At 41.3% G+C, this 22,476-nt stretch overlaps 1 protein-coding gene across 1 annotated transcript in view; it reads left to right on the forward strand.

Moving 5' to 3' along the window:
• The window catches only part of Antxr1 (ANTXR cell adhesion molecule 1), a 225,591-nt gene that overhangs the window by 60,454 nt on the left and 142,661 nt on the right, over positions 1 to 22,476 (forward strand). Inside the window, exons 7-9 of the mRNA XM_047522286.1 lie at positions 653 to 721; positions 2,101 to 2,181; positions 15,703 to 15,763. Coding sequence (XP_047378242.1) covers positions 653 to 721; positions 2,101 to 2,181; positions 15,703 to 15,763 — 211 coding nt within the window. The remainder of the gene's footprint in view (positions 1 to 652; positions 722 to 2,100; positions 2,182 to 15,702; positions 15,764 to 22,476) is intronic.

Below are 22,476 nucleotides of genomic sequence, written 5' to 3' on the forward strand. Positions count from 1 at the left end.
TTCCCTTTCAATGATTGATTAGTGAGAGGACAACATAATAAATTGGGTTTACTTTCCAAATATGGACTTACTATTAAACCAATTTATTACATTGAAATAAAAAAAGCCTTATTCACGGGGGATGCTGATGTATGTGGCATCTACATTGATCAAGATCTTACAGAACAAGCTCTGCTTTTTTTTTTATATTATCTCGTTTAATCCCCAAACCACTTTTCAAAGTAAAGTCAACCATCCAACTCAGGTATATCTGGTTCCAAAGATGACATTCTCTTGTGATACTATGTTGCCATTACAAAGAAATATGTTTCCATAAAAATCCAGTAGAGGAATGGAAAGGTGCTCATTTGCCAGGATTTTGAATATGACTTATCTTAGCCAGCAGTTTCCTCCTCTGCCTTTCAAAGTCCTTCTCAAGAATCCACTTCAGAGGATCTTTCTCAGCACTTCCCATTGGAGCCATCACCCCCGACCCCTGTCTACTGTGCATTAAGTGAGAATGTGATGTTCCCTGGACTGTGATCTCTAGTACAGTACCTGGCACATAGTAGGTGCTCAATAAATACCTAACTGTTGTAGCTAGTCTGATGAATCCAAGAGAAGTAGGCTTGCTACTGCTTCTCTTTCTAATGTCCTTTGTTTCCCTGCCCAGGCTAACAGATCCCGAGATCTGGGTGCAATCGTTTACTGTGTTGGTGTCAAAGATTTCAATGAAACACAGGTATGTTCGTGAATCTCTAACATGTACTCAGTATAGAGGGTGCATCAGCAGGATAGATATGCCTTAAGTTATTTTTCCACAAATGCTAAGCAGGAAGGATTTATTGGATGTGTAAAGAATGTGAAATCATTTTTTGAGGTCTTCAACATGACCCATTTAAGCAGCGTCTTTCCTGGTTGACATCGGAGTAAGCATTACACTGCCAAGGTGTCAAAACAGATCTGAATTAACTTGAAAACCTTTTTTTAGAACATTGAAAATGACAACCATTTTTTTGCTATAAAAAATACAATGCATTGTCAATACAAAAATATAGAAATAATTGGATCAGCGGGCCCAAAGGTGTGCACAAGTACACATAAGTAAATCATGAAAACTTGCTAATGACTGAAATAAATGTGCCTCACACATAGTTCCTAATTTCTTTTTGTTATAATGGCATAAGAAAGTGCCTATGATTGTTCAGTAAATTAAACAGGATTACAAAGAATAAAATAGTAAATGCCTACTTTTAGAATAAATTTGTATTTGCACTTAAAAGGTATGAAAAGTTATATATGGATATATGTAATTGTTAATAAAGATAGATACAGATAGAAAAATATAGATACACATAGAAGGATTATGAGTAATGTTTACTTTCTTTTTATGATAACTCTCTTGGTTTTTCCCAAGTTTTCACAATGAATACATGTTACTTTTTGCAATCAGTAAAAAATAAATAAATAAATAAATAAGAGCTATTTTTAAAACCATGCACACCAGCACTGACTCTGATTGGGGCACTTCCCATACTACACAAAGATGGGGGTTGATAAAGCTCTCAGATCAACTTCTCCTTGCCTTCCGCCCTCTGCTTCATAAAGCAAGAGTAGTTAAAGCAATTGGCCATTCCTTTGTGAGCAGTTTGAGTGAAATTTGGGGGTCCACATTTATTGACCTAACCCAACACCAAAGCCTGAATTTCTTTTTAAAGTTGCTCTGCAAGGAAACTTGAGTCTGTTTGATTCAAATAAAGTTGCCAACAGGAACTTGGGTGAATGGGAGAAAAATGAGCCAATGGCATGTCCCCAAATCCATAAATATATCAACCCAGGCCAAATGTTCATCCATCTGGACAATCTTACCTCTGCTCCCAAAGAGAAAAGTACTAAAACAAATGTAAAGACTGGAGCTGCCCTTCAGGCCTGCTCCAGAGGGACCACTGGTAAGCGCATTACTGCCAAAGGCTCTTCAGAAACGCCCATGACCCTGCTGGGGCCCTTACATTCCTCTGGGTTCTAGAAATAAGTGGGGCCCCTAGACCCAATAGCTTCCCTAAATTCTCCACATGCTCCCCTGACATGACTCCGTGTGATTCATGTCCTCTGTGTTCTCAGCTGGCCCGCATTGCAGACAGTAAGGATCACGTGTTTCCAGTGAATGACGGCTTCCAGGCGCTGCAGGGCATCATACACTCCGTGAGTAGGGCTCTTCCCTGAGGTGGACATGCAGGCACTTTCCGTCCCCAATCTGCAACAGATACCCCTGTCCCCTCTTTCTGAGGCTGGTATTTTTCTGCTTGAGAGCATGTCCCTCCATATGATCTTTGGGTCTGCCACGTCCCAAGTCTCCCTTTGGTCTTTTGTGCATGCTTCTTTTCATTCTCCTGTGCCCATTCTACTCTAAAATGGAATACTAAAGATTGAAGAGGTCCCTACTCAAAAGTTTGGCAGTGAGCCAACCTTCAGGCAGCCTCTCACCTGTCCTAATGGACAGACTGTGGCTGGTGGTTAGCACTTGACTGACCTCAGCTTTCCCAGTCGTGACTGAACACAAGCTGGTTCTAATGGTTGGCCAAGGTTGAGAACCCCTGCATTAGACCTCTCATGGGGCTTCAGTGTTGTCCAGAGTCTGCACAGTCACCAGCCCTCCTTCACACACATATGGCATTCTGTAGCCCTTCTCCGGGAAGAGGAGCAGGACACTGGATCCCAGAGCCTCTCTTCTCCACCTTCCACGCACAGGTCAGGCCCTTGGTCCAGCTGGAATACTAGATGCCACTGATCTTCACAGCCTCCACTGGCAGGCCAGTGTGTATGCTGCACCTATAATGATGTTTAGAGTGCTATAGCCTCTACCTTTAGGTTGTGACCAGACTGGAATACTAATTATCAGAGCAAGCTCACCAGGCTCCGGACTTGGGCTTCAGGATGCAAATTTAGAGCTCAGAGGAGCACTGTCCTCCTGAGATGTCTTAAGGGCATCTTGATCTAGGGGTTATTAGATGGGCCCTGAGGATCTGCCAGCTCCCCCAGAACAACCTCAGATGTCTCCAGCATTGCCTGCCTCCAAGGGTTGCTAAGAGCTTCAGCAGAGTGGACAGCAAATCAAGAAGAAAGGATTTGGGAGCTGGTCAGTCCAGAGTTTCAGTGCTGACCCAAGCACTCACCACTTACAGATCCTTGGATACTTGTTTTTTTATTTGTAAAAAGGGGCTGATGATTAAACTTACATCATAGTCTTATTGGAGGATGTTAAGGATATTGGTGACATACCTAATATTTCTCCATGCACATAATAGGTACTCAAGGTACAGTAATCATTTTTTCTCCCATTTTCCATCCCCATCAAAACTTTCTTCAATGTGCATAAAAATCACATGAGAATCAATACCAATTCCTGGACCCTATTCCCAGAAGATTCTATTGCAGTCAGTGGAGGTCGATCCAAGGAATCTGCATATTTAAATCTCATTTTTAAAGAATAAGTGCACCAAGTGTACTTTTAGAACTCTGATTATGAGACCATAAGTTTTCAAAACTGAAAAATAATCCCATTTCAGATTGGAAATTCTCCCTTAAATGTGTACAAATGATGGTTTTCTTATTCAAGATGTGTTTGTTGGCGAGGAGCAAAAGCCCAAACTACCTTAGCCAAAAAGTGTAAATTACTGAAAGGATAGAAAAGAATCAAACCCAATATGGGTCCAGTTATGTGTCTTGCTCCAAATAATTTATAGGATCACTGTAGCACACTTGGTTATATAAGCACCAAGAACTACAATACATATAAAAGAACAATCCAACAATGCAAAATATGATTAACAGCAGGACTTGGGGGCTGACCATGAATCCTCTAGAAGCTCAGAGGTGGATTATTTTGGTGAGAGTCTTCATGAGAAAGTACCTAGCTCACTGATAGCTTAGCGGGGGGTCAGTGGGTGGCACCAGAGGAGATGGCAGGACCTTTGTCTCTTTCCCAGACACTGGAAAAGAGCTGGGAGTCTTCAGGAGATAATAGTGATAATACCTGACTGCTTATGGGAAAGTTTCAGAAATAATGGAAAATAAATCTGGACATTGATTGGATTGGAGCAAATTTACAAAAGCCTTGAAAGGGTTTGACTTTGACCTGTAGGCAGTGGGTGGTATCACTGAAACATTTTTAAAATTTTATTTTTCTTTCCAATTTACATGTAACTGTTTTACTTATCTATGGGGTACAGTGTGGTATTTTCTACACATATATAACATGTACAGATCAAATCAGGATAATTTGCATTTCTACCTCCAATTCATTTTTTCATGTCTGGAGTCTTTGAGTGCCTCTCTTCTAGTCCTTCACAAAGTAACTGGTACATTCGAAACACGCAACAAGTGGTATTTAAGGAGAATATTATTGGCAGTATCTGTTTACATAGGCAGGAGATTGGCCACAACAGCAGCAGTATCGGGAAGTGACATAGACCTACCTTCAGATGACAGGGATACATCGTTTTATACATCTCTTTATCTCTTTCTTATGAGCCATGTGCCTAACGTTCAAGAGCTGGTTCCTACAAAAATAATCAGAATCTTTTTATCTGCATAAATCAGTGTTGTCCTTGAATATTTTAGCTTAATAGCTCACTCATGTTCAACATGAGCCCGGATGTTTGTAAAAATCCCCTCATTCCCAAACAGAAATAACTCCAAGGATGTGTTAGAAGCTGAGTGCAAGAGTGTCCCAGAAAGGGAAGAAAAATAATTTGAGACTTCAGTCTCTGAACATTTAGCTGAATGATAACATTCTTGCAAGCGTTTATCTGGGAGTTAGACTAGTGGTTTTGATCCTCGTACTTGCAACCCATGTTTATGGCAGTCGTTAGTTGGTTTGCTTGGACAGAGAAACAGGGACAGGAACAGCAGGGCTCATCTTTCTCAAGTCAGACAGAAATAATTATTGCCTAAAAGCAGGCTAAACTATTTTTAAGAAGTAGGTTCATTTCCCCTTCTGGATACCGAAAAGAAAGCCCTCATTTTTTCCCATCTGAAGCATCCATTCCAGTTTGTTTCCATGGACATTGTTTTGTGGCTGGTAATTTTCTCATAATAAAATAGGACTGGGCTTAATTATTCAAAATAAGATTGCAGAGGAGCTTCTAATAAGCTCAAACTGTTCACCAAGTTTTCTGCCCACAGAGATTGTATTTTCAAACCTCAAATGAAGATGCAGGGATGAATATTCATATACCATCACAGACTCATTGATAACCTTTCTGACCATCCAGTTACAACTCAATCAGGTAGAGGCCCTTCCCGTGGAGCTTACGATCTGATGGGAGAGACATAAAAACAACTAAATAAATATATAAAATAACAATTGTGATAAATGGTATAAAAGAATATTTTGAGAATAGGAGTAAGGGGCTGACAGAGAACCTAGGCTCGTTTGAAGAGATAACCCAAAAGATGAAACAGAGCCATCCATCAGAAGAGCATAGCTACGTTGTTCTTGTCAGAGCACCGTCCTAAGATGGTGCAAAGGAGAGTGAAAGAGGAACATCAGAGGTGGAGAATGACAGAAGATGAAGTGAAAAAGCAGACAGAACTAGAGGCCGTGGAACTGACTTTAAGAACAGCTGGGACTTACAACCAGATGCAGAATCTGACAATAGAGCAATCATGGCTGCAGTCGAGGCTTAGGAAATCTAGACACTGTAGCATCTTGTCCATGTCCCCTGTGGATGATGAGTACCCAAGCACTCAGAATCCGTAGACACCAGGGCTGTGCCGGTGTGAAGAGACACCACTGACTTACTGAGCATCTTTCTCCACTGGCTCCTCGACTTGGATCTCCCCAGCCACTCCCAGGAGAAAGATTTATATCCCTATCGTACAGGTGAGGAAACTGAGCTGCAGGAAGCTTGGATAAACCTCCTTGTCTGCCACACATAGTGGCTGAGTGGGGAATTTGAACCCAGGTCTGGCTCCAGAGATCCTGCCCCTTCTGTGATGTTCAACTGTGCATGTCTGAGGAAATGGGAAGTCACCACTGGATCACCAGGAGCTGGTTATCCAGGGATGGTCATCCAGGTGGATAAACTCAAGTCTCCTAATGCTTTAAATCTGGCACCTTCTTGGTCTTTCACGGTTTCTTAATCCTCTCTCCTCTAAGGCAGAAGTACATCGATGTCAGCTTTATAGAATGGGTTATTTTTCAAAGTGCTGTTGATGGTTTTCCACTTTAATCTTTCATCAATGGAAGACAGAGAAAAGGCAGAAGGAAACCAAAATTTTAGTTGGAGATCAAGAATTCACCCTTTATCCCACTTACTACTATTCCATTTATAAAACTCACCATTACCCCGAGGTAAATATCTCTATCCTCATTGTATAGGTGAAGAAACTAAAGCCAGAAAACCCACCCAAGAGCACAGAGCTCTAAGGGGGAGAGCAGAGGGGGAACCCAGTTCCATGACCCCGGAGCCCATGCTTTCTCCTGCCTCTGTTTCCTTACAAAGGTAAAAAAATAATAAAACCCACCAGTTAGTGAGTGGCAGGCAGCATGCAAATCATTTTACATAATCATCAGATTCTCACAAGCACCAATTGCTGTTGTTATAAAGTAGATACTATAAGTTCAAAGAGATTGACTCGCTTTTTCAGGTTCACCCAGCACAGTGAGTCATGACCCAGAATAGACCAGGTCTGTCTCTGATGATGGGAGAGACCACCCAGCTCTACTGAGTAATGTGGGTAGGCCAGGAAGCAGCTCCATTTCAAAGAGGAAGACACAGAGACCCAGAAATGTGAAATGGCTTGAACAATTCACAAAGTCCCCCAGCAGAGGCAAGACCAGAATCCCTGTGTCCTGATCCGGGTGCACGGTGGGTGCATAGGGAGCTCTTTGCCTTTTGCTGCTGGTGGAAAGCACCTCCAAAAATCTCAACTACTGTTCACGGGATGAAGTTCCATCATCATGAGAAGGTGACAATTTGACAATTAGACTCAGACTTTGCAGACATTCAGGCCAGGCATTTCTCCTAAGCTATTATTTCTATTCAGTGAATGAAAATGTCCCAATGTAATAAAAATTCCCATAGCCTGAAAAGGCTACAAAGATCATGGAGGGGCACGTTCAGACTGAAAGGAACACCTTCCCTTCCACGCGTGCACAGGACTCTGCCTCTTACAAGCTTTTGCAGAATAGATTAATAAAATTTTAAGGAAAAAATGTGGATGGTTGGAAGCTCATAGCCCTATAAGCCAATAAAGCTATAAAGGAAGAAGCTATTTCTTTGCCTTCCTTTTGTGGCTTCTTCAGGGAATTTCCACTGACCACAACTGGTGAATTTAGCACCAACCCTTATATGAAAATATGAGGCAAAGGTTCCAGTGTCTTTGTCTCCTTTTTAAAGTGCTGTGGGCAGTGAAACAGGAATCTGCATGAAAGCTGGGTTCAGATAACACTGAAATGGGTCGGCAGCTTTGAATCCCTACACTTGACCCGATTACCATGATGCCTTCTCCTCCCAGCTGTCCCCACTTTGTGTGCAGTTGAGGTCAGTGCCTGGAACCAGGAACATGGAGAACCCAGCTGCTGGTACCAAGCCATGTCCACCTAGAGGACTTCCCTGCCCTATTTAATCCTGGTTTGGCTTCCTAATAATAAGAGGGTGAGTCAGCATGTAGAGCTTTCTGCATGTTTGATCTACAGTCAACAGCTAGCATTGAGCAAACACAACAGCGTCTGCAAGAATTTTTGCAAGCTTTGGCATAAACATCCTTGTTATCAGGAAATCTGTAAGATCATCAAAACTGAGGAGAAGTCTGGTCCATGGTATATATAATTTTTTTTTTAAATAAAAACTTGATCCTGTGCTGATTTCTCCCTTTCACTGGTGGGAAGGTTAGAAGGAATGTACCCACCAAATTCTGGCCCAGCCCCTAGAAAAACTGTGACGAAAGGCAAAGTCTGTCTGCCAGCCTTGCCTCCCACCCACCCTTCCAAGACCCCACCCAGCACTGATAAGAGTTTCTTTCCAATCAAAATCCGTGTCACATTCCCAAGATGTGTCTGAATATGGAACTGGCGCTCTTTGCAGGATTAGCAGACAGGAGGCAGGCACATTTGGCGGCGACAGCCCTTCTCTTAAATCAGGTTTATCTGTCTTTGGTGGAAACTCCCTGCCCCTTTGCCACATCCTGATCCTGTCTCAAGGCCTGTCTCACCCCCAGGGTACTGCTCAGAGTCTTCTCCAGGGAGCCTGCCCTGGTCTCTCCTCCACCACAGACTCTTGATGCCTTGAACTTCAGTAGCATCCATCCTCAGAGTCACTTGCTTGGCACTTGGATCACTGCCATGCCATACACCGTTCCCTGCGGACAGATGCTAAATGGTGCAATCGCAGAGTCTGCCCATGTTTCATATTTCCGGCACTGTGCTTGGCATATTTATTAATTATAAAGCAGCCCAGAGAACTGCATGGTATTTGTGACCCATGGAAGACCTACCCTGCATAACAGATGGGCAGTTCAGTGGCTCTGTTTCTTGTAAAAATCCCCTCAGTCCTTCCCCCACTCTCTCTTCCAAGATTGCATCTAGAAATGATGGCATTCGGGACTCGATTCACATTGCCAGGCCTGGATACAAAACATAAATAGAATCAATTGTAGTTTCTGTAGCGGGGCAGAAAATCTTAAAAAGAAAGAAAGAAAAAAAAAGTCATTTGCCTCAGCAGTCATTAATTAGACTCAGACTTTGCAGATGCTTGGGCCAGGCACTTCTCCTAAGCTATTGTTTCTATTCAGCTTATTAAAAAGCCCCAGAGTAATACAAATTCCCATAGCTTGACAGAGGCCCAAAGATGCGAGGCCCAAAAATACAGAGGGGGCCTATCCCACTCCTCTGCAGCTCCTCCTCCACCTAGGAATCTGATAAGCACCATTGTAAAAGCAGCAGCAGCATTTTAGAATAAAATCAGCTCCCAAGGAAGGACGCCCACTTCACCAGCACACGAGAGTTCCACAAGCTCATCTTACTAAATAAACCACGTTTTGGAGTTCACAGCTATCCGAACTTTCCTTCTGAAAATAGGAAAGAAAAAATAGTTTAAAGAGAAAAAAAAGAATTTCCTCGGTTTCAAAGCTTGTTTGTCCTTCACTTCTCCAGACTCATTGAGTGTGAAACTAAGAGAGAAGAACAGCCCTTGTTTAAGCGAGTTGAGTACACTTCCTCAGCAAAAACTTCTGCACGTTTTGAGAAAAAGCTTTGTTTTAAAATCCTGTAACCTTGAACAATGTGCTTTGTGCATGTAAGGGTCTTTATTTGGTATAATGTCCCAGTATACATAAAATCATGTATGAATCCCAGAGAGATGTGTGTGGTAATTTTCAATTTCTATTTTAGAGTCAAATTCCGTAGAACTGACATGAACTTAGGATAATGGCCATTGTTAACAATAGAGGTGGAGTGGAATTTGAAGTGCAGAGTGGAATTTAATTAGGAAAGGTGAATATGTCTTTTTTTAACATTTTACTAATAAATTATATATTAAATTGTTCCAAAATTCACAGGAGCAACATTGAGAATCTGAATGCATAGAGGAGCCACTTGTATGTCCCAGGCTACATGGATGTTTCTAAAAGCAGTGATCCCCAGGCTAATCCAACGTGCTTTCTGCCATTGGCTGTGTGGACTTTCTGGGGAGCCTGGACCCCACCCACCAAACACAGACTTCTACATTTTTTTCTCAAATAAAGGGGTCAAGGCCTTTTACAAAGCAGGCCAACCTAGACCTTCGGGGGAAATGATACCCTTACCATAGTTGTTGAAGCGATTAACCATTGAAGAAATGGAGGAAATGAAGCAGTCCTCCCACAAAGGCAGTTCCCCAAAGTGACTGCACTTAACATTAAGAGCCAGTCGCTACAGGATGCAGACTATGGCCTTGCATTCAGATTACCTTCTGATTCTACTTCCAAGAAAAAAAGGGAAGCTATACATAATGTCTATAATGCCAGTTTATAAAGCCATGAAGAACGTGTGCCATTTATTCATTTATTTACCCAATAAATATTCATTTAATGCCTACCTGTGCCCAGTTAGGCATTGTAGATATAGCAATGGGTAAAAACAAATCCAGTCCTTGCCCCGGTAGAGTTCACAGTCTACAAAAACAACAACCAAACAATCAAAAAGCAAATATATGATTATAAACTATGATAAATCCTCTGATGGATGGTAGTTTATACTAAATTGTGGGCAGGCATGAGGATATATGGCACTGGTCAGAGTACCAGGACTTAGTGGCAGAGTTTATATTGAATTAGTAGCACCCCAGAGAGAGCAGGACAGAAAAGAGCTGCTAGTTTGTCTTAAGAGAACTCGACAGATGCAACCTGCCAACAGATAGCTAACCATCCTCGAACCAACCTGCTTCAAGCTCCAGACATCTTAAGACCGGAATGTTCCTCTCACAGTAAGACACCAAGGAACATCCTCCAAAAGACTTTGTGCAGACATGTGAAAGCAAAAGGTCCCTATACTATGAATGAATAAAAGATGGTCCATTATGAACACACACAATAGGAAACGACCAAGTACGGACCAATTGTTCATAGGGAAAAGAGGCAGAGTAATTTTTAAAGGACATGTCTGTCATAAGGAAGAAGATTCCTAATAACTGTGCGAATATTCACTGTTCTTTAAGGATTCTTGATAAATCTCTGCATAAACTGAGAACTTTATGACAAAGGACATTAGATTTTTAGACTCCAAAGAAAACAAATTCTATAATACAACCTGGACTGGTCCACAATGGATTTAACTTAAATATATTAAACAGCTCTTAGAACTTTGCAAAGTCCTTTTCCATCTGCTGCCTCTCTTGCTCCCCCAATAATTCAATGAGGTTGGCCAAAGTAACCCTACCAGTAACAACACATTGAGTTTAGTTCTTTATGGATTTAAACCTGCTTTGTCATCTATTTTCTTATTGAAATCTATCCAGAAGTTGGCAGGAAAATAGCATTAATGTTGATTCAGTTTGTTTCCACTATATGATTAAGCACAAGGCCAACAGCAAGTGATGAGATAGAAACATATGTGAACTGCAGTTCCTGTCTAAGTCCTAGCAGCAGTGGTAGCTAATGACACACAGCTACCATTCTTTGAGTATGCATCTAATGTCCTCCTGCTGGCTTTACCAAGGTTGTTCAGAGCATGTTTCTTGGTGCCTTATTTTCATGAAGTGCACAGGCCAGCTGGTGACCAAAGGGTTAACTCTCTGTTGAGCAATCAATTTTGCCTAGTTCTGTCTATAAGACAAAAACCTAATAGCTTGCCTTGATCTTACTCTCTCCCTCACCTCCAATCCCCCATGAGTTTTATCACCTACCTTCAATTGATTTTACAAACTCAATATCTCTGCATGCACATCTCTTATTTCATTGAACCATCATACAGCCCTTTGAAGTCAATGTTTTCCTTATTCTGTTTTATGCAAGAGAAAGCTGAGATTCTGAGGTTTAATAACCTGTCCAAGTCTACATGGCCAGTAAGTGGTAGGGCTTGGATCTCAATATAAATACATTCAGAGCTCAAATCTCTTCTCTGTCTCTGGAGCCCAAGTTCTTGGTAATAATAGGTAGCATTCATCAAGCACATAAGCAGGTTCCAGGCTCAGTGCTGTGCTCTGTCCATGTGATCTCATTTAATCTTCCCAGCACAATAACTTTATGCTCACTCTTTTGGTAAGATATCATGATCCCATTCTTACATGAGGAAAGAGATTCAGAGAAGTCATGGGGCTTGCCCAAGGTCACACTGCTCATGAGTGAGTTAGGCCAAGAAATTTGATTCCAAATTCCAAACTATTACTCAGTGTGTTTAAATGCTTCCCAAAATGGAGTTTAGAAAAGTTCAAAGAATCATCAAGGAGCATAGATCAGGGAAGCACAGGGTCAGAGCCAACCAGCTCCTTGCATGAGATTATATCTGAAGCATATGGTGGTCTTGGCCTGGTCTTCTGTATGAACCAATTATACCTCACTTCTGATGTCACTTCGACACTGTGTGAGTCTCTTCCATTCCACCCAGTGATTTCCCTTTAGTGATTCCCCAGAGCTGTGTCCTCCTCCATGGCTACTTAGAGTCTGCAGTCCCTACAATGATCTGCTGCCTGCCTCAGTTCAGACAGACTGATTTCCCTATGACTGGGCTGTTAATAATCAAGGGAACCCCCACCCCCAAATGCACTCAGTACCATTATGACTTCCTACCTTTTGGAAGCAGACATTTGAAACAAATAGAAGTCACTGTCCCAGACAAATCCTGCCCATCCCCCTCACTGATAAATTTTTCTCTATTGGCTGTAATGCATCCCTTCCAGATGTTTTCAATTAAGATTGGGAAAGCTGTGTTTTTACTTGATTGAATCATAGCACTTGGCTGACATTTTTTGGCCCTTCATGCACTCCTTAGGTTTATCAGCTAATTGCAGACACTTTGAGAGAATAATATAGTGTGTGTATATTTTGACAAACGCTGTTAGTGTGTCTCAGTGGTCAAAGACTCACTGGCATTTCTTTTACTGATTCCTGGTTAAATATTACAGTTGGTTCAAAAACATTGATCCAAATCCAGGAACTTATGTACCTGAAAATTTCATGTATGTGTCTTGGGAAATGGAGACAGGATAAAGCTAACCATTCAGTTTTTATTCTTGGACTATTTTGAAATCTTTAGTCATGGATGATAAAATGACTTATTTGGAGATGTCAGATGCCTGCGGAATTTTATTTACAACATCAAAAAATAGCTTTATGTTTTTCCAGTGCCACTATTCACCAAGGTTTTGCCTCTGAATTAATTCTTCAAATGTGGCCTGTTTGGACACTCACGCCTGAGGACATGTCATGGGGAGTGACTGTCTCCCTCAGTCATGGCAACCTGTGGCTGAGATGGCCCATGAGACAGGAACTGGGGAGTCGGGGGATCCTAACATTCAGGTGGGGCAGCCGTCATCTTGGATACAAGTCACAGTGCCCCAGGATCCCAGAAATCCCCAGTCCTGGGACATTGCTGGAGGCATGAGTTCAGAAAGACATATGAACCCTAAAAAAGGGAGGATGGAAAAGCCAGCAAGGAAAAAAATGGGTGCCCTGCGTGTGTCCTTCGGGTCCTTGCTGCCAAGTCAGACTGAAAATGAAGGAAAAGTAGGAGCTCACTTTTGACGCCAGGTGCCCAGAACCAGGTGTGTGAGGATCATTGACTCCAACAGGGATGCACCCGGGATGCAGGAGTCTGAAACACTCGCTTCTTGCTCTGCTCAGGCAGCCGTAGGGGCCAGCGAGGTACTGAGGCTGCACCTGTCTCTGGAGAAGGTCAGGGGGCAGGTGAGCCAGAGGCAGGAAATAAGGCAAAAGCTGAGGGAACATCTCCCAACTGCAGAATCAGGAAACAGGGGAAGCAAACGTATGTAAATGCCATGGAGTCTTACAGAGTGAATTTGAGAATTACCAATAAAAGAAATGCTGCATTTTATGACTTAGGTATACAGAGTTACCTAAGGGAACGGTTGGGATAACTTTGCATGTCTTATCATCTGCCCATCAGATAAAGATTTTTCTTAAGCTTGTTTGTTCCTTTCCTTTCACAATGCTTCTCTATGAGGACGCCTAGATTTCTCTCTGGAATGGGTAAATATTATCTCTTTTGAGAAATGGTTTTTATTTAACAGATTGAACCACTCATAAATGTCTGACTTTTTCACTTGCTACTAGAAAGCTTGGAACTAAGACCACTTCTAGCCAGGAAATAAACTCCTCAGAGCATATTTTTGGTGTGCTTTTCTCACTCACTGTATCATCTTTCTCCTGTTTGTTCAAGAATCCATTCCCCCATTATGATTTATTGCATCTTTTATTTTATTATGTCTTGTGGTGTATGTGTTGCTTAAGTTGGAACAAGAAACATATCTAAATAAATGTATCCGTGCAAATAAATGAACATTCCCAGTACAAAAAGATGGTTTCTTCTACAGACTTTAAATTTTATAATTACATCATTAGTTGTTTTAACCAAAGTCCTTTCATGAATAGAAAAAAATGGTTTCCTTCAGTCCCCTGAACCATCTCCAATTTCAGAGTAAGTAAACCCCAAGAAAAGTTATCACGTTTGGTTAGCAAATTAACTCACTGTTCCTTACTTGTTTAAAATATTTGGTTAAAATTTTAGAATCTGTTTTCAACAAGAGGTAGGATTCATAACTAGTGGAGAGAAGTTCTACCAGTCAGATACTATCGCGTTTCCTTGCCCGCAGAGAGACACGATACACGGATCCTGTTTCACTGCTTTAATTCTTTTTCTTTCTCCCCCTCCTCTTCACTTCCTGGTTACAGCACCCTATATACAATAGCTCAACCAATCAGACAATAGTGCATGCACTTTTTACATGGACAGACTATAGCAAGGATACAGAGCATGTGAATATCACGCGAGGATCATGCAGACGTGCCAACCAATCATGATTACTTCAGTAATTTTATTTTTCTCTCCAACTCCACTGGCAGTTTGCCAGCCGCCATCTTGGCGCCTTTGAGCACACCCTTGACTAGGGCTCTAAGACCCCGACAAGATACCCTGCTCTGGCCAGAAGTCTTTGTTACTAATTCCCTGTGTGGTCACTGGGTTCTCCAGACTCCTAGTGGATCCTGCCAGGCTCATTTACAGAGCAGAGTACATTTCCACTTCATTAAGGCTCAGGTCCTCCTGAAGAGTGAGGCGTAGTTTGCAAAGCCCTCTCCCACATCCTCTTTCCAGACTTTTCTTACAAAAAGAGTAATCTGACTATGCAGCACCTAGAGATAGTTGGTCATCTGCACCTTATCCCTCCATCTTATCTATTATCACTCTTTTATTTCTACTTTTCAAGCTCTTTTTGTGGCAGTTGAAGAGGTCTATGTATTTCTACTTTTCCCACTTCAGCTCCTGCCGATCCCCAACTGCACCCTGACATGCCCCAACCCACCCCTCTCCATCTCCTCTCCACCCGCAGTTCCCACCTTTTCCATGAAGCCCTTGGAAGTGTACCTGCCCCAAACTGTCTCCCCCAAGAACTTCAGAGCTCCTACTACCTGTCTCCTCCCCCTTGCCACCACCACATGTGACTGGCCATTATCATTTATCATGTCAAGTGTATGTCACATTTCAGCAACTCTTTATCAAGCCTCTCCAAAACTAGGACCGGCACACCATAGGCTCAATAAATATCTGCTGATAATTCTTTTTTTTTTTTTTTTGGTACCACGGATTGAAGGATTGAACCCAGGGGCACTTAACCACTCAGACACATCCCCAATTCTTTTTCATTTTGGTGTTTTATTTAGAGACAGAGTCTCCCTGAATTGCTTAGGGCCTCCCTAAGTTGCTGAGACTGGCTTTGAACTTTCAATCCTCCTGCCTTAGCCTCCTGAGCCACTGGGATTACAGGTTGCGCCACCTCTCCCAGCTGCTGATAATTCTTATTCATAATAATTTTTATGGCTTGTAGGACACCCAACAGCATCTAACGCAATCCAGCTCATTAATGTTTGGTATTGATGATGCTAGTAAAGATCTTACCCTCCCTCCCACCTGCTACTGCTATCTAACAGCCTTGAACTTTCCTAGCTCTATCTCATTTATCTCTTAACAGATTACGCAGGACATTGACTTTTTTTTATTTCTTCTCCTAGATTTTGAAGAAGTCCTGCATTGAAATTCTAGCAGCTGAACCATCTACCATATGTGCAGGAGGTAAATTGAAATTAAGTGTTAATTGCTTTCACACAATTGGTATTTTAAATTCAAGTCACCTGTTTTTTTTCTGATGGGGCGTGGTGGAGACAGGGCAGGAGAAGGGTGGGTGAAAAAGGGAGTACAAATTGATTGGCTTCAAGAAAAGAAAGAAAAGAAAGAAGTAACACATCAGTACTTTTAAAGTTTGGAAGAGTCTATCCAAATTCTGTCCTCTTGTGGTACCAAATTACAAGGAAGATATATAAATGCTGAATTCCCACACCATTGCTCAAGAGTGACCACCAGCCTGCCTCTGGACAGAAGTGGACTCCCCCACAAGGCATGGTGGTGCATGCCTACAATCCCCGCAGCTCAGGAGGCTGAGGCAGGAGGAGTGCAGTTCAAAGCCAGCCTCGGCACTTAGCAAGGCCCTAAGTAACTCAGCAAGACCCTTCCTCTAAATAAAATATTTAAAAATAAATAAATAAAGGGCTGGGGATGTGCCTCAGTAGTTAAGCGTCCCTGGGTTCAATTCCCACCCCACCCCCCAAAAAAGCAGTGTAATCACCCTTCATCTTCATGTCACCCCACAGATACCAGATGACCTCAGTGACCACAGACCACTGAAATGTCATTACATTTAAGTGTTTAGTGGGTGCTGTCCTTTCTACATAATTAATATATTTACCTAATTGTTCAATCCACCAGTCCTCATAAAACTGATAAAAGCTGTGACAATGTTGTCATTAATATAGGAAATCTCTGCTTACACTCAGAAGCAGCCTTTTCTGAGTCACAGTGTTTTCTCTAAGTGATAAAAACAGGGGTCTCACTCTTGCTGTGTGTTACAATAGGCTGCCTGAAACTTCAGCCGTTCCAGCCATTCTTCATATAATTCCAGGCGGATTTCCCAACACTCTTCTTTCATTCATTTAAAAAGCACTGTTGAGCATCTGCTGCACACCAGGGACTGTGCTGGGTGCTGGAGATACAAGAAGGACCAGCTGTCTGCATGAGTCTCTGTCCCCCGGGTACTTGTATCTTTCACTGTTGGGAGTTCCCTGTTGCTATCAGCTGTCTGGCCTCCAACATACCAAGTGCTGGTCATTATTTGCCAACAGAAAATATGACGTGCCACCCTGATAAGACAGTTAGCATAAATGAAGACCTTTCAGGCCTTATCAAACCCTATACATTTCAATGCTTATGGTATGTTTTATTGGTACAAATGAGGGAATTGCTTGAGGATTTTTTCCCAGTTTCCATATGTTAGGACAAATCAAAGACTCCCAAGGAGTTAGACACTAAATAATCTGCCAACATGAAAACATTAAGTATGCATGTAATTACATAAAGTTAGCCTTGGCATCTAATTACCTATTACATAAATATATACATACATAAATGCATATAGACACCCATATATGTATAAATATGTTAGCAAAATACTTGATGACTATTCAGAAATGTGTTAATTTTCCAAAGAAAAGCAATTTTAAAATTACCTATTGATGTTTAAATACATTTCTACCTAGCAATACAGATGGCAGGGGTATCTATTTTTTTCACCCCTCGAAGGAAAAAAAATTAAAACTTCATAATTTGATAAAAACATATGACCACATAAACAGAGCCAGAACCTTAGAAGGGGCTGTGCAGGAGAAGCTTTGGTGAGACCCCGTTAGCTTCAAGGTAAATCACTTTGGGTTCTGTGTGCTTCTGGTACAGTAAATGGGTGGGTTATTATAGATTAATCTTGTGTATGGTGTGTGTGAGTTTATTCAATTTTATAGTTCCCTAATTTTAAAGCAAGTGGAAAACAAGGAAGCCCTTTAATTGTGCAGTTATCCCATTCATGAAGAAAACCCAGACTTCCAGTTTAGCAATCCTGCTGGGTATGTTGCAACCTTGTGATTCGTCAGAAAGTCCGAAGTCAGTGAACACAGTCTCTAATTCACTGGCATCGGCGGCTCCTTCCTGTGGGCATCCTGAACACTCAGGAGGAACCTTATTTCCCTCCAAGTACTGGAACTTAACATGTTGTCAGTAAAAGTTGGCTGAGCATCTTGATTCATGCCTTCCCTCAAAGCACAGAGCCACTGCCTTTTGCTTATTGATCCTCATTCACTCCTTTCATAAGAAGTTAATGTCCCACCTTGAACTGGCTAATGAAAATGGCACAATTAGAAATTCATAGCCAAAGATAGAACAAGACCAAGATAAAAGTAAAAAATATTAACCACATGGACAAGAGAAAAAGTGCTTCTCTGTAATCCTAGACTCAACAAGTAAACCAGAATCCCCTCACATACCATTAAGGTCTTCAAGACTATAAAAGAACTGCATATATAAACTTGAATATGGCATAGAAAAATGAGGCCCACAATACCTGATCCTCAGAAATTGGTAGATATTTGAAAACTTTTTTTTTTTTTGGTACCAGGGATTGAACCCAGGGGCACTTTTTATATATTTTTATTTATTTGTTTGCTGTTTTTTTTTTTCTCTTGTTACTGGGGATTGAACTCAGGGCCTTGTGCTTGCAAGGCAAGCACTCTACCAGCTGAGCTATCTCCCCAGTCCCTATTTGTTTGCTTTTAATTTCAGGACAGGATCTCACTAAATTGTTTAGGCCCTCACTAAGCTGCTGAGGCTGACTTTGAACTTATGATCCTCCTGCCTCAACCTCCTGAGCCATTGAGATTACAGGCATGCGCCACCACACACCTAGCTTAATACATTTCTTATTAAATGAAAAAAAAAGAAAAGAAAAGGATTAAGAATTACTGAAAGGTTATTTAAAAGCTAAGGGGAAAAAGACCAAAAAATGCACTAATAAATTTAAACAAATTAAAGCAATTTAACCAATAAATTATTCCCAGTGCCATTTCCTTGGTCGAACCAAAAAAATAGATAAATCTCTGATAAATTCAACCTAAAGGATCTTTCTTCAGATATTTTTAACATCACTGGCATGTTTGTAGTATCACATATTTATAGACAAACTATCCTACTGTGTCAGAGCAAACCATCCAACTCTGTTTCCTTTATTTCTAATAAAGAAAAAAAAATGATACAAGACACAATGATGGGTGCTAGCCCTAAGTTTTGAACAAAATAGGAAATCTACTTCCCTTGAATCAGAATTATAAGGATAAAAGAGAGACAGGAAAAGGAAAGAGCTGAAAAATGAACTTGACCTAATTATGCTATGTACATATTCAGATACGCCATAGTGAATTCCACCTGTATGTATGTCCATAAAGCACCAATTGAAACAACCCTAAATAAATAGAAGAAAGACCTCTGAGGAAGAGAAGCAGGAGAAGGGAGGCCAGCATAAGTGCAAATTCTGGAGATTGTAACGCAGCTGATGATATTCCATGCATGTGTGAATATTTAAAAAGGAACCCTGCTCTTATGTATAATTATAATGCACTTATAAAAAATCATTTTAAAAACATGCTGATTACAGAATAACATTCTAAGAAGAAAATCAAACCTCTGAAGGATAGCCTTACATCAAAATTCTTCCCTGGGTTTCCTGAAGGGCTATTGTTGACTGTTCTCTGTAATAAGCAAAGCTTTCAGGAAGCCTTGGAGCCCATTCCATTGTCCATAAACCTGAGCACCTGAAGCAAAAAACTAAGCAAGATCCCTCTGTGATTTTCATTAGGCTACTTGGAGGATCCAGGGCTTACCAGGGATTTACATGAGAGTGTTTCAGAAAGCATAAACCATTGCACAAAACAAGGTGACATTATTGTCATCAGCCTCATTTTAATGAGGATTTAAAGGTCAGTGTTAAATATGGTGCTAAAAATGTCATATCTAGATGAGAAAAACATGCATGTGTGTTTCTCCACTGAAAGAAAATTGGGGAGGACACTGATACAGATCAGAGTATCTGCTAAATAACTAATTAATTCAATATGTGTTGTGGGAGAGGTTAAACAAGGAAACAACTGTTCCCATTTCTAAAGTAAAATGGTCAGACCAAGCCCTAGACAGATCTTTAAAGGAGGCAGAATTTGCTTTCATCCAAAACATTGTCTCCAAGCCCCCTTCCCCTATTCTCTGAATTACATGCCTTTGTTGGCCCCCAGAGCAACCCCAGCTAAGGAGCCCCACCCAAGTCTGTCCTGCTGGTCTTCTCTGCTGACGACTGCATTCCCCCAAGACAATGATCTCACCTGGCTCTCGCCCCAACTCAGCATCAGCAGTGGTTCTGACAGTAAACCACGCTCTTGAGAGAGGCAGCAAGATAATGCACTGGGCGGAAAACGAAACCCCAATACCATGCAGGTCTCTAGGTGTGGGCGCTGCAAATCAAGTGAAAGTTAATGGGACAAATATAAAAGCGTCAAACCTGGCCTGAAAGAGCCAGTTTCACAAACAAGCAGTTTTGGGCAAATCTGACTTCGTAAAATGTTTGCAGGGGGAAAAGACAACACAAGCACAATCACAGCTCTCTTGGTAGCCAGCAAGAATGCCTTTGACCAAGAAGAACTGATGCAATCTTAGGGTGCCTCAGTAGCCATCTAGGTCCAGGCAAGACAGCTTACTAGCTGTCCTAGTATGATGTTCAGATCACGGTTCCAAGTACCCTACTTAAAGAATTGCAGTAACAACGGCATGTCCACCACAGATGCAGTGATGGATCTAAAAAACATGTGTAATGATTCATTCAGTTTCTTTCTTTTTCTTTCTCTTCCATTCTTCCCTCTTTCCATCCATTTCCTTCCCTCCTAGCTTTTTTCCTCCCTCTTCCTTTCTTTCTTTCCACCAGTTCTTACAATCTACTATGTTCCAGGCAATATGAAAAACTATGAATACAAAAATTCACAGGGTTTGCTCCCAATCCCCCGTGAAATGCAGTCTGCTCTGGGAAGTAGTTATGTGCTCAAATAAATTACAAAATCATGCACTGAGCAATATAACAGAGGTCTGCTCCTGAGCAGTGGGAGCTTGTGAAATGAGGAAAGATAGAAAGATCCAAAGATTAGACCAAGAATTGAGACTCACAAGAGTATCTTCAGGTGCTGGGAGGATTCCCATGCAGAAAGGAAATGTGAGATGTATTATGCTTAAGCTTCAAGAGACCACCACAGAGAGGCTGGGAGGACTTCAGGGAAGCAAATGTTGGCTTAATACGGCAACTTTCACAACTAAAATTTTCCAACAATGGTGTGGATGGCCTGAAGTCTCCACCTCTAGAATTATGTGAGCAGCGGCAGAATGGCCATCTGTAACCAGATGCTCTCTGGAGAAAACCTCCTTTGGGTCTCTTTTACAACTTGAAGCTTCTAAAGACTCCATTCAGTTTTGGCTAAGATCTTAATGGTTGATTTATTTTTTAATGACCGAAGAAACAAGGACTCCTGAAACTATTTTTCATTTTAACTGAAGATTCTAATGCAGAGAGACAGTGGGGAGAATATTTAATCTGTTCTGGTTAAAAAGAAAAAAATGTATCATTGATGAAATTATCTGGGGAGAGGGAGCCTTCTCAAAATTCCACTCTCAAGAATTGAAACTGGCAACCTCTGGACCCTAGCTGGTCTACACACATGTTCTTTTTGATCCACACTGCATTTTTTAAAAATTTAATTAATTGCCAACATTTGAAAAATCTGATTTTGCCTAAAAATTCATATTTTCAGCTTGTCTTGAAAAATCAGATCTAGTCATATGGGACCCGTATTTATTATAAGATAATGATTATTAAGGATTGAATAAATTCTTTCTAAAAGACACATGTACTTTTTCCAGTTTACCATAGTCCCCACCAGTCCCTGTTGTCACCCGAAAACCAGATCAATTATATGGTTGCCATTTATCTTACATCCCTGACTCATGGTCCCTCCTTCTAAGCACTCAGAAGTCATCTATTAGTGGAGAACCTTTTCAGCAACTTTGGCATTATTTGCATTTAAGTTAATTCTGCTTTCTTCCCAATATGGACTCCTTAATAAAAAATACCTAGTTGAGTGCAGTGGTGCATGCCTATAATCCCATCCACTCAGGAGGCTAAGGCAGGAGGATTGCAAGTTTGAGGCCAACCTCAGCAACTCAGAGAAAACCCTGTCTCAAAATAAAAATTTTTAAAGGACCGGGGAGGTAGCTCAGTGATAAAGCACCCCTGGGTTCAATTCCCCAGTACCAAAACATAAAAGCAAAAAATAAAAATTTCCTATTAGGTATTTGTACAGATTAGCCTCTGTGTAGTTAGGAAAATTGGCCCATCAATAGATTGGCTCCACCTAATTTAGCTTCTTTCTAGGAAATGCACCCTGTGCATGAGCACAGTTTTATTCTGGTCCAACTCGGCCTCAGACTTGCACAGATCACAATTTTGCTGTGTAAACAAGTACTCCAGGAAGGAACTAATTGGAATCAGTGTGCAACCTGCCAACTGCTCTGTATTTGAAGTTCTCATAAGATCCACCAGAAACGGAAGTTATAATGAGTTCCTCACATGGTCATCAGAGACGGTCACGTTACTCCTACTGTGTCCCCACTGGTTCTGATAGAGCTGGGTCAGTGAGCTCACAGGGAAAATAGTTTCAGGCTTCATATTTAACATTTGGAAATTAGATGCTTAAAGTAGACACATTCAGTTGCATCATCAGGTAGTGTGATTCCATTTCTTTCATTTCTTACTTTTCAAAGTGGTGGTGTCTGGCCACTAGGTCACTCTTCTGGATGGAGTGTTTCATTCTCTACCAGGG

The sequence above is a fragment of the Sciurus carolinensis genome, chromosome 13 (assembly GCF_902686445.1).
Source record: "Sciurus carolinensis chromosome 13, mSciCar1.2, whole genome shotgun sequence".
NCBI lineage: Eukaryota > Metazoa > Chordata > Mammalia > Rodentia > Sciuridae > Sciurus > Sciurus carolinensis.